The 13070-nt window shown below is 40.6% G+C and overlaps 1 protein-coding gene across 1 annotated transcript in view; it reads right to left on the minus strand.

Moving 5' to 3' along the window:
* LOC145401691 (glutamate receptor ionotropic, delta-2-like) overlaps nucleotides 1–11749 on the minus strand; it is a 29295-nt gene extending 17546 nt beyond the window's left edge. The window contains exons 1-2 of the mRNA XM_080273873.1: nucleotides 11237–11749; nucleotides 7528–7717 (exon numbers count right to left, since the gene is read on the minus strand). Coding sequence (XP_080129999.1) covers nucleotides 7528–7717; nucleotides 11237–11749 — 703 coding nt within the window. The remainder of the gene's footprint in view (nucleotides 1–7527; nucleotides 7718–11236) is intronic.
* Between the last annotated feature and the right edge of the window lie 1321 nt (nucleotides 11750–13070).

The following is a 13070-nucleotide window of genomic DNA, read 5'->3' on the forward strand; positions in this document are numbered from 1 at the left end:
GCAGGTGAGAATGAGAGGGCAAAAGAGGTAGCATGTATTGCTGTGTGCAAAAGATAGAAAGAAGGTGTAAAAGAGTAATATGGATCAGTTGGTTCAAGAATTGAGTGGGTAAGATTGAATGTAGGATTACAAACGTGGACGATTGTGTATGTGCATGTGCCAACACAAGATCGTGCAAGCAAAGCGAAAGAAGAGTTCTGGGCAAATGTGGAGGCATGCATGGAAAAGTGAAATGAATGAGAGTGTTTTTGACGGGCGATATGAATGGAAAAGTAGGGAATGTAAAGGTGGATGGAGTAGTAGTTGGTGAGTGGGGTGTGCCTACGGAAGTCGATGAGAATGGCAGTGGACATTTGTGCAGGGAGGGGGTTGGTGATAGCCAATACCCTACTTAGGCACAAAATGATCCACAGGTATACGTGGCGTGTGATGAGAAGGTTGGGTGTTGAACTGAACGAATGGAAGGGAATGATGATTATGTGTGTGCGGATGATAGAATGAGATGATATGTATTCGTAATGGATGCTAGAGCATACAGAGGTTGGGTGAGTGGACTTTTTAATGATTCCTTGATGGTGGTGGAGAAACTTAAGTTTCAAGTACAGTGGAGGAATACAAGGAGGGAAGGACAGGAGGAAGTAGTCCACTCAAAGAGGGTAGAAAGGTTGCAAGAGGATAGAAAAGGGCAGATTATGAGAGGGAAGTGGGAGAACGATTTGATAAATATGATTTGGAGCCGATGGGGTAGATAGAAAGTGTGTGCAAGATGTGCAAGATATTCGCAGGAGAAATCTGTGCTGCATGTGAGGTGGTGTGTGGGGTGAAGAGAAGACAAAAGGGGGTGCAAGGTGCAATGAAAAGGCGCGACATGTGCGCAAAAGAAGAAAACATATTGTGAGTGGATGGGATGCAGAGGCATGGAGGAAGGTGAGAGACGGAAGAGGGAGTTATATGTAAAGAGGAAGGAAAAGGTAGAAAGGTGAGTAAGAGAGTGTGTTCCTGAACGTGATTCTTTTGAATTCTCTTCTCTCTGGCTTCGGCTTTCCTGTCATTCTCTGACTAAACATATCTGTACTGTTTACTTATCCCCTAATTCTCCTAACTATGAAAAACTCTTCGACTATTTTACTTCTACAAGGGAACACATCCTAACCATTTCTCCTTTCTCTAACATCTCCATTCTAGGAGATTTCAATGTTCACCATCACCTTTGGCTTTCCTCTTTTTTGACTGATCCACCTGGTGAACAAGCCTACATCTTTTCTATCCTGAATGACCTAGTGCACCTTGTATGGCACTCTACCTGTATGCCTGACTACCTTGGAGAGAGCTCCAACATACCTGACCTCTTCCTTACAACTAATCTTTCTGCTTACAGTGTTAACCTTTTCTCTCATTTGGGCTCCACTGATCACAATCATATTACCTTAACCTTTCCTATCGCTCCAGTACGGCTTGTGGACCCTCCAAAGAAATGTTGATTGTGGCACTTCGGAGCTACTGATTGGGAGGACCTCAGGCAATACTTTTTTATTCTCCCTGGAATGATTATGCTTCCATGGCCGGGAGCCATCTGAGTGTGCCTTGCACATTATGGAGGTTATTCTCTAGGTCATGGAACCATACATTCCTTTCTCATATCCTTTGACTAATACAAGAAAGCCTTAGTTTAATCACGCTTGTTCTAATGCTGTCCTCAACAAGGAGAGGGCCTATGAAGGGTACCGGACCCCCCCCATCTCATCTTTTTTGTTTCTGCCCGGATTCGTGCTACGTCTGTTCTTCACTCTGCTAAAAGGTATGTCATCCGCACTAAATGCTCTCAACTCTCCAAATCGAATTTTTCCTAATCCTTCTGACACCTTGCCAAAAACCTTTCTAACATCCATCATCATCCATCCCTTCTCTTTTCTACTCTGATGGTTCTGTACCTAATTTCTCTACTGATAAAGCTGATCACTTCACTCACACTTTCTCCTCCAATTCCATTTTAGATGATTCCAGTGCTGTCCCTCCATCATTTCCCCCATCTGACTTCCTCATGGCTGACATTAAAATTTCTTCAGCTGATGTATTTTCTGCCATCACTGGCCTCAATACTATCAAGGCATATGGGCCTGATGGGGTCCCTCCTGTTGTTCTCAAGAACTGTGCTTCTGTGCATACATCCTGCGTAGGTAAACTCTTTCTCCTTTGTCTGTCAACCTGAACCTTTCCTTCTTGCTGAAAGTTTGCTCTCATTCAGCTAGTCCCAAAGAACGGTGACCATTCCCAACCCTCTAATTATCGTCCAATTGCTTTAACATCCTGTGTCACTTCTTATTGCTTTTCTTTCCTTTACTGGTGGCTTTACATTGAGTGACAAGCCAAATGGTTTGCTGTAAGCCATGAAACCATTTACAACGCTGGGTGGAAACCATATAACCAAACCATACGTGCTCCCTACGTCTCAACAAGTGGGTTGGTGGAGGGTTAGTGCCCCTCCCTGTAAAACAAATAACTCAAAGTCAAATGGCCACCCTTTACGGGATTATGGAGTCTGGCAATAGATAGATAGATAGATAGATTGTCTCAAAAGTTTTCGAGTCTATTCATTACAGAAAAAATTTATAGCATCTTTCCTACCATAGCCTCCTTTCTGATCGTTAGTATGGGTTCCGTCAGGGAAGCACCACTGGCGATCTTCTCACTTACCTTTAAGACTCCTGATCATCATCTTTTCGGGACTGGCAAAAGCTTTGCCATTGCACTTGACATCTCAAAGGCTTTCGATCGAGTCTGGCACAAATCTTTAATTTCCAAACTGGCCTCTTTACTGTTTCTATCCTTGCATCTGTGCCTTCATTTATAGCATCCTTTCTGGTCATTCTATAGCTGCTGTTGTAAACGGCCATCGTTCTTCTCTTAGATCTATGAATAGTGGTGTTCCCCAAGGCTCTGTCCTATCACCAACTCTCTTCCTTATTTTCATCAATGACCTAAGCCGTACATCTAACCTTATCCACTCATGCACTGATGATTCCACCCTTCATTTTTCTATTCGGTTCTCGCAACATCCATCTCAGCAGTTACTTCAACATACAAGGGATGAGGCTATGGCACACCTAATGTCTGACTTGGGTCGTATCACTGACTGGGGTAAAAATAAACTTGTTTTTTATGCATCAAAAATTTAGTTCTTACACCTATCAACCAGACAGAATCTTCCACAGGAGTACCCACTAATGTTTAATTATATCCATATTAATCCTGCATCATCCTTAAACATACTTGGGGTTTCATTCTCTCAACTTGGAACGATCATATTATATATTTTGTAAAATCTGTTTCCAAGAGATTGGGTGTGCTAACCCGACGCTGTACATAAACTCCTGCAGAGTTGTTTACTTTATACACGGGTTTTATTCGCCCCTGTGTAGAGTACAACTCTCACGTGTGAGGAGACTCCCCACATACAGCTCTGCTCAATAGGGTGGAGGCAAAGGCTTTTCGTCTCATTAACTCTCCTCCACTTACTGGCTCCTTTCAACCTCTGTCTCTTCTCCGCACTGTTGCATTCTTATCTCTTTTCTATTGCCACTTCAGTGGTCACTGTTCCACTGGAGAGTCTGCTTGCATCCCTCCACCTCTACGACGGGCACGTAACAAACGTCTTGCAACAAACTCTCATCCCTTTTCTGTCCAGCTCTCTAATGCAAGAGTTAACTGTTACTCCCAGTCCTTCATTTATGCAACAAGTCAACTCTGGAACTGTCTCCCTGTGTCAGTATTTCCTATTTCCTATGATCTCCAGTCTTTCAAACGCAGTGTGTCCAGGCAACTCGAAATGAACGGATCTTGAATTTGGCTCTCTTTCGCTTTTTATTTTTTTTATTTATTTATTTTTTTTGAAGAAGCGGTTTGTGGGCTCATGGCGTTTGGTTTCTTCTTCCTTGCATAAAAGATGAAGAGAATGGCTGAGGAATTTGGAAAGAATCTAAATGTAAACTAGAGAGAATGTAAGAAAATATTCTGGAAAGAGGTACAAAGAGGTAGACAGGGTGATAAAGAGGTTAATAAGGGAGTGAAAGATAAAACTGGTAAAATGACGGTGGAGAAGGGAGAAAAAAGGGAATAGATGAAGCGAACACTTTAAGGAACTGATAAAAATAGAAGCTGTAGGCTGCTTTCACTGATTTGGAGAGAGCGTATGGCACAGTGGATAGACAAGGAATGTTGAAAATATTAAGATTATATGGAGTAAATGGGAAGTTCTTGAATACTGTGAAGACTCTGTTTGAGAGTGCTAATGCTGCAGTGCGTATGGATAGTGAACTGAATGAATTTTTCCATCTGAATATTGTATTGAAACAAGGGTGTATCATGTCTCCATGGCTGTTCAATCTATATATGGATAGGGATATGAAAGAGATCCAAGGTAGGGCAGTGGATGAGAGAGGGCAGCGTTTGGAACCTTTCTGTATTGTTGTCTGCAGATGTATTGTTAAGTGAAGATGAAGGGGAGATGCAAGGCTTGGTCATTTTTTTTTTTTTTTTACGTGTCCGACTCTGGGCAAAACTTACAGTGCCGGTCCCCAAGTCCAGTATTCTTCTTGGGGCCCAGTAGTCTTCCTACATCTCCACAGGTCACCATTTTGGCGCTAACACCCACCATCCATATTGAATATGCTAGGGCTGTCTTATACTGGACTGGTGTACTGGTATTTGCAGGGGTACTTCTATGACATGGGCGGGTCATCTGGTAGATCAGAAAAGTCTGCTTTTTAGATTATGCAAGTCCTTAAACTGTTTCCTGCCCCAGCCGGCATTCGAACCTGGGTCCATGAGGACTGCAAGCCATCTCTCTACCGATTCTGCCATCGCTTCCTGAACAGAACTTAAAGATGAATAAAGTGAAGAATAAAATTATGGTCTTCGAGAGAAATAAAGTTGCTGAATGTATAGTGAGATTGGATGATGAGGAAATGGAAAATGTTTGTGAATCTTAGGACTTGGGTAGTGTACAAAGAAGTACAAAGGAGTACAGAGGAAAGCAAACAGCAACAGACCTTATGGTCCTTTCGAGGCTGTTAGTTACAGAGTAGACTATAAATGCGAGATCTGATTTGACATGCTGAAGGATAAGGATAGTAAAGCAAGAAGGCTGCCCCTGCCTCTAAACCCTCCAGTTAAAACTGGCACGAAAAAGTGAGAAAAACCACCACGCATCATGGAAAAACTGACATGGAAATTTCATAGGAATGACTGAAAAGGAAAAATTACATTTTATAATACTTTATCTATAACCTTCCAGTTTGAATAACCTGAAAGAGAAAGTAGTAAAGTAAAATGAATAATGAAAGAATAAATAACTAAGGCACGATATTATGTATGGGTACGGTAAGTTAAGGGGGCGTCTGCAGACATAGCGTGGAAATTGCACAGTGCACAGTGTGGATGTTCAGGGGTGGTGCAGCAGCCTTGCCTGGTACTTTTAAGGCAGGCAGCAGTCAATCAGGTCCCAGCTCCGTTCACTTCACTGAGACAAGGAACTTTCCCATGCAGTACAAGTATACAAAAGTCCTCCTGAAACAGCGACCCCCGGTATATTTTAAAAATAATCCTGATAGTGGTCATTTAACTAACAGGGACCCTCAGTGATCCACAGCCCATCACAGGTCGAAAGTAAGAGTAGTGACCGTTAACTCAGGCCTATCTGTGCATATCGTAGTTTGTGGTTATACTCTATTTACATTTAATAAATTGGTCTTTGCTCTGAAAAAAAAAAGTTATATATACAAAAGTATTTTATTCAGGAGTAAACATATTAATCTGAGGGCTAGACTACAGATACTTATCCATGTAACCATTAATGTATCACAATTTACTACACTAGAGGGCAATTTGTTCCATATTTTTACAACACTATTACAGAAGAAATGCTTAGCTTCATGCAACTGGAATCGTTTGCCATTTCCTTTGTGCCCAAGGCCTCTAGTATAATTCGGGTGATCAACTGTAAAGTATTTAACGACAGCCTTGTTATCGTGCCCTTTGAATATTTTAAATACTTGATTTAAATCTCCTTGTAATCTGCGTTTAGTTAGAGTGATGAGATTGAAGGCTTCTAAACACTCCTTGTATGGTTTGTTTCTCAAGCTACATATCATTCTGATCCCCTGCCGTTGTACTCATTCAAGTTTCTCTATATCTTTATTGTAATAAGGTGACCAGAACTGGACACAATACTCTAAATGCGGGCGAAATAGAGAATTATATAAAGTGAGGACGAAATTATTGGATTAATATTCAAACGCTCTACCAATGAATCGGATTGATTTGCTGGCATTCCTAACAGCCTCTGTACACTGATTGTTGGTTTAAAATCATTTGTTGTAATGATTCCTAAGTCTTTTTCATGACTGACATTATATAGTTTATTGTTATTCATAGTCTAACTGGCTTTTCCATTTCTATTTCCAATGTATAGCACTTTGCATTTAGTAATAATAAAGTCCATTTGCCAGGTTTGGGCCCAGTTAAGAAGTCAATTGAGGTCACTCTGTATTGCCTGCCTCTGTAAAGATGTGTCTACTTTGTTACCTATTTTAGTATCTTCTGCAAATATGGTTGTTTTCCAAATTAAACTCTCATTTATAGTATTTATGTACATTAAAAACAGAATAGCATCCAGTACTGAGCCCTGTGGCACACCACTAGTAACATCTTTGCAGTCCAATTCTTTACCATTTATTAAGGCCCTTATGTTTTGTAAGAAAATTATCGATCCACCCGACCACATTCCCTCTGAACCCAAGCATATTGAATTTCTGAAGTAATCTTTTATGGGAAACTTTATCAAATGTGTTTGAAAATCGAGATATACATTGTCAACAGATCTGGTCTCGTCATATGTGGAACATATCATAGAAGAAATCCAAGAGATTCGTAAGGCAAGAGCGATGTGATGAGTAAGGATGTGAGTTTGGAGGAGGAAGTGCTTCAAAAGGGTACAACAAGGAAGAAAGATTGCTGGTTCTTTGAAAGCAGCGATAATAAATGGGGAAGCGAGCATGGAGTAAGAAAGTTACTGCATGCTAGTTTTGTGATACGAACTCTAACGCATGAAAGTGAAGCTTGGACCTTGTTGGAAAGACACAAGTCAAGGTGAGAGCAGTGGAAATGGGTTATTTGAGAGGAGCATGATGAGTTACATGGAGAGACAGACTGGCAAATGAGGAAGTGAAGAATTGTGGTGTGGATGTGATAGAAAGCATTAGGAGAAATACAATGTGGAGAGGATGGAGAGCGAGAGACTAAAGAGGAGAGTGTATGTGGGTGAGGTGGAGGGGGGATAGAGAACGGGAGCCCGAGGATGAGATGGAGAGATGGGGTGGAGAGGTATATGAAAGAGGGGGATGTAGGCTGGGGGGAGGGCAGTGAAATGGCGCGGGACAGGGCGACATGGGGGCGATTTCTTTGTAGCTAATCCTTCCGGGATTAAGGCGTTTGGCAATAGATAGATACATAGATCTTACATTAACTCACACTGAAAAGGAGTGATGAGCTTCTGCCAGGTAGCACTCGGGGGACTTTTGGCTGTGATGAAGGTGAGGGCGTCCATGATGTACATATTGGTAGGATCCAATGAATTTACTCGCTCCTCAAGCATGGCTACACTCAAAGAGAAGTTTGCTCGCTCTGACTCAACGTCACCCATTACTCCTGTCCAGTGGCCCTGGGAATGGTCGAGACAGGCAGAGAATGATTAAGTTTTTACCTTTTTACTTTTCCTTGGCTTAAATTTGTCATCACTTTATTTCGAGTCCTGATTTGTAAAAACAGATTAATACTGAAATAGGATGCTAGTCACGATTAAGTGCAGTAGATAAGCGTAGTATTGACTTCGGCTACTGAGCCACGTGAAATAAGCCGAAAAATGATGAAAATCTAGCCCATGCTAAGGTGAAAAAAGTATGGTAAATTCACTCTTATCATGCTAAGCACAAGAAGTTGGCTTTCATCATCGCCCACCACGCCAAAACAATAGCCCTTCTTGATGGGAAACAGAACTGAACCGGATTTATTACCAGGGACTTAAAACTACTACAGGGAAATGGAAAGCAAGCTCCGAAAATGTGAGACCATACATGACAGGATCCGGTGAACTGAATCGCTTCTTAACAATGGCCAGGCTAAAGAAATGACTTTGATGAGAGAGATACATTTTGAAAACCAGTGTCATGAGAGAAAAGTGCATACAGACTGAGGATGATGGGGTACACTGACACGGTTTCCTAGTGCTTAATGACTTGAAATTCATCGTCACTTATAAGGTTGATCCATTTGTCCTGAAAATGATTGAAGAGGCTGTTTCAGGACTTATGGCCGTATCCTTAAGACTTTAATTGGGAAGAAGACAAGCCTCCAGCATTTTGTAATAATTTCCAAGTGCATAACGAAGACAGAACATCAGCAATAACCCAGGTAGTGAATTTGCTCTTTCCTGTATCATGACCAGGCACAAAGGGAAGGTGGGTCGTCCTAAGTCGACATCATCCATGACTTTTTAATTGGTCTTGAGATTAAGCAAGGAGCCAGGTCCAGAACAAAAAGATTTTCTCTTTCCATGGCTAAGCAAGACATTTGGTTTATCCAAACTCAGTGTCACCCATCTTTCCATTCCAGTTACTCTTTTGGACGAGTAACAGAAGGAAGAAAATAATGAGATCCACTGAAGGTACTTGTTTTTGCGTCATGACCAAAATACAGGGGGGGTTGGCTTATCTGAACTCAACATCACACACAGTGCTTAGTGAAGATAATGTCTGGTGCAGTTACTGTTTGTTTGGTGCAAGTAATGTTTGATGCAGTAAGTATTTGGTGCAGCTGATTCATATTAATTTGGTGCAGCTAAATTTTGCTGGATTTAGATTTTGATGCAGCTAATGCTTGTTTGTTGTCGTTATTGTTTGGTGAAACTAAAGACTGGTGAAGCTAAAGTATGATGGAGCTTCTCTGTTCTTTAGCAAATATTTTCATGAATATGAGGGTACACGTTAAAGTTAATGCTCATCACTCTAAGTATGGAGGTTCACTATGTCGGACAAATTAACAAATAATCAGAAACTGTACAATCAATCCATATTTATGCTTCAGCATGTTCTGTACAACTGTACCAAAAAGTATAGTTACGACTTTGTGCTAAACAATATGACAAACGACGATGGTTTAGGAAAAACAGGCTGGGGGCTAGGAAACTGTTGGTACCCTTGCATATCCAACAATATTGGTTATGCATGGGATACAAGAGGCATTTCCTGTGTTTCAGGTAATAAATACGTCGATATGAATGTATCAACCCTTCGGAAACAGCAGCCATCTTAGTGTACGTTACGTGTCTATCAGACCCCTGAGTAACAATGCTATTTTGTACAGTTGTACAATGCCATGAAACACTCCTGTCTTTACTGGCATCATTTGTATTTAATGTGAAGAAAAACAGGACTTTGCCAGAATTTATAGGTTAATTAATGATTGAAATCACACACACATACACACACACACACACACACACACACACACATACACACACACACACACACACACACACACACACACACACACACACACATACTATCTATCTATTTTTTATACATATTTTCTATCTATCTGTCAATCTATATCTATTGGCACACACACACACACACACACACACACATACTATCTATCTATTTTTTATACATATTTTCTATCTATCTGTCAATCTATATCTATTGGCACACACACACACACACACACACACACACACACACACCACATACTATCTATCTATTTTTTATATATATTTTCTATCTATCTGTCAATCTATATCTATTGGCACACACACACACACACACACACACACACACACACACACACACACACACACACACACACACACACACACACACACACACACACACACACACACACACACACACACACACACACACACACACACACACACACACACATACATACACACACACACGCACACACACACACACACACACACACGGTTGCATGTCAAAAAATGGTGGTACTATACCTATCGCAATTATGACATTTTTTAGTTTCTCAAAGGGGCCATGAATACAGAAATACCTTTTGATAATTAGATTACCTCAGGATCTTCGAAACTGTCAACCTATCCCTTCGCATGTTGCAATGGATGGTAGTATACATTACGCTCTTGAGTTTTTGACGATTCTAAAATACCCATTTCACCTCAGAGTGTATGATTATTTTCAATCGGAGGTATGCATTATTCTTTCATTTATTAATCTTCTTATAGCCAGACGCCTAATCCCGAGGGAATGGCCACAAACGAATCGCCTCCATGTCATCCTGTACTCCGTCATCATTCTGTCCTCTCTTCAACCCCACCCCTCCTCAATCCTAAAACTTTCCACCTCATCCCGACACCTCATCCTCTGTCTCCCTTTCCACTTACCCTCTCCATTTCACTTACAAACACTTTGCTTTATCTGTACATGACCAAAACATCTTAAGGTACTTCTGTTTTCCAACACATCCACATCAACACCACAATGTTCCTTCTCATCTTCGTTTGTCTCTCTGTCTCTGTGAACCTTTCCACATGCTCCATTCAGATAACTCATTTCCACTCCTGTCACTCTTGACTTATATTCTTTCATACGGCAATTAATTTTCCAACAACTTAGAACGTAGGATGAAAGATAATTTGCCGATGTTAGCTGCTCCCGTTTTGACAATATTTTTCTTGATAACTAAACCACTGAGCTTAACTACATGCTGTGTGTGACCTGACTACCTCTTTAAAAACTGGACAATAATTATATACAAATGACCCGTCATGTTTGGAACGAAATTAAAAGGTACTGAGGAGTAAAACCAAAGCCAAAAAATTATCATATTTTAATTGATATTTCATCATTTTCTGTTGTCATTAGGCTACCATATTTACAGTAAGTCAATATTAAAAGTATACAGACAACAGTTTACTGTAGTATTGAAACGATGAAGACCGAAATATGCGAAAAATTTTACAATGTTAAAGTTAAAAGAAAATCGAGTACTATAAAACACTAAAAGTTAACGACAGAAAAGTTCATGAGTTGAAACAGTAATCAGAAAAAAAGATTAATGAAGCAGAGAAACCTTGCAGAGAGAGAGAGAGAGAGAGAGAGAGAGAGAGAGAGAGAGAGAGAGAGAGAGACTTCCCAATACTCACATCATCTTTGAGAACGCCCCATTCACCATCAGCGGGCATGACGATGTCGTAGGTGAAGTTCAGGTTGCAAGCGATTGTATCTAGAATGTTGATGTCAGTTGATGGTTTAGATATCACCACCCTGGATCCTTCAACTATCTCATAGTCCACAAATGGCCTGTAGTGCAAACCGGAGCCTATAAGTTTGGTTCCGTAGAAGTTAGCCATCTGGTCTGGGAATATGTCATTGGTATTTGCAAGGCCCGTGCCATTGGACCATTTGTTTACACTGAGAATTTTGGGGGAGCCTGAAGGGTGCAAGAGCTGGCGTATTAATACACGCCAGTAGGTACTGTTTTGATTCGTCTGTGGGATAATGGCTGCCATGTTCTGCTCCTTCCCCAGGCGTTGATCCAGGAGGAAGCGTTCAGCCTCAACAGTGTCTTCGGCATGGACGAGGAAGTATTGTGTTAGCTTGTTGGAAGAAGCGTCTGTTAGTAAAGCCAGCAGTTGGGAGTCGGGTGATTCTGGCATCATGTATGTTATGCAGGAATGCGGAGTCACTCTCGCAACATATTTCTTTACATATTTTAGTGTTTTATGATTTTGGTGAGAAACTTGCTGACTGAGGATAATTTTCACAGCTAATTTTGCCTGGTCCAAAACTACGTTTTCCATTGAACTTTTTGCACAAAGCTTGTCATATCGGGAATATGGTGTATTTTCTGGATATGTGCTTGTTCCATTATTTGACCAAGATTTTGATTTTTTTCCTTCTTCAGGCAATATCACAGCTCTGAGGCACTTTGGGGTATACTGTTCAGCAAGAAGATACATTACATTTGATGCCTGGATGTCTTCCATGTTTCCAAATGTACCCACTTCCGCAGCCACAGTAGCTGAGAGATGCTGCTTCCCTGCTGATGATCTGACAATAAGAAGACCAATCAGTAATGCAGCTGCCGAATGAGTCGGTGATCCCATGACAGTATGAAAGCTGAAAAGTGAAGACAATTGTAGCTCTATAATGTAAGAGACGTAAAATTTATGTATGCCATGCACTAACATCTATATGATTATAAGACCTTGCAGTAAAAGAAATTATATTAACTCACTGTTCTTAAAGAAATTTTATTGCCAAAGTGATACCAGAAACGGTTAAAAAACTATTGTCTAAATTGATATGATTGTTAGCCACCTTTTCTTACAAAATTAGCTGAAGTATTGAGACCCCAGTGAGGAGACTTATGTGCACAACTTTTACTGTTCTATAAAAACAAAAACAAAAAAATAGGTCAAACCTCTGTTTATATTCAACCTTTCCACCAGCTTTGGACTACATCAGATCAAAATTGTTTTGGTCATTTTGTTAACACACAGAAAAATGGCTGGAACTTTGACTTTGACCTGTGATCTGGCCATTGTTTGTTCTGAAAGTCGAATCCCTTCTTGCCTTGTCCACAACCCTCCCACCAGGTTCAGTGAAATGTGTTTAAAAACTGTTCAAGTTGGCCTTCTAGGTCGAAGCAACCTAACCCAACAAATATTTTAGTTACATGAACTGTTAAATTAAAATATGCACATATTACCATTCAGCAACAACGCTGACTCAGAGTAATAATATTTCCATACAGTATCTTAAGGAAATCTGATTGCTCAGGGCCTGCAATTTAACAATTCGAAATGAAACATTGGGTAAACGAACTTTAAAATGATGAACTCAGATTACTTATTTTTTTTTTTTACTTCAGTTCAAAGCACGCACTTCCAATCCCTTTTAAGTCAGCGTTGTACCGTAACAGAGGACATAAAGGACAATGTTCCCCAGAAGAAGCACTAGATAAGAGATTTACCA

The sequence above is a fragment of the Coenobita brevimanus genome, chromosome 56, assembly GCF_032717465.1.
Source record: "Coenobita brevimanus isolate Jiangsu-jjx chromosome 56, ASM3271746v2, whole genome shotgun sequence".
In the NCBI taxonomy this organism is placed as follows: Eukaryota; Metazoa; Arthropoda; class Malacostraca; order Decapoda; family Coenobitidae; genus Coenobita; species Coenobita brevimanus.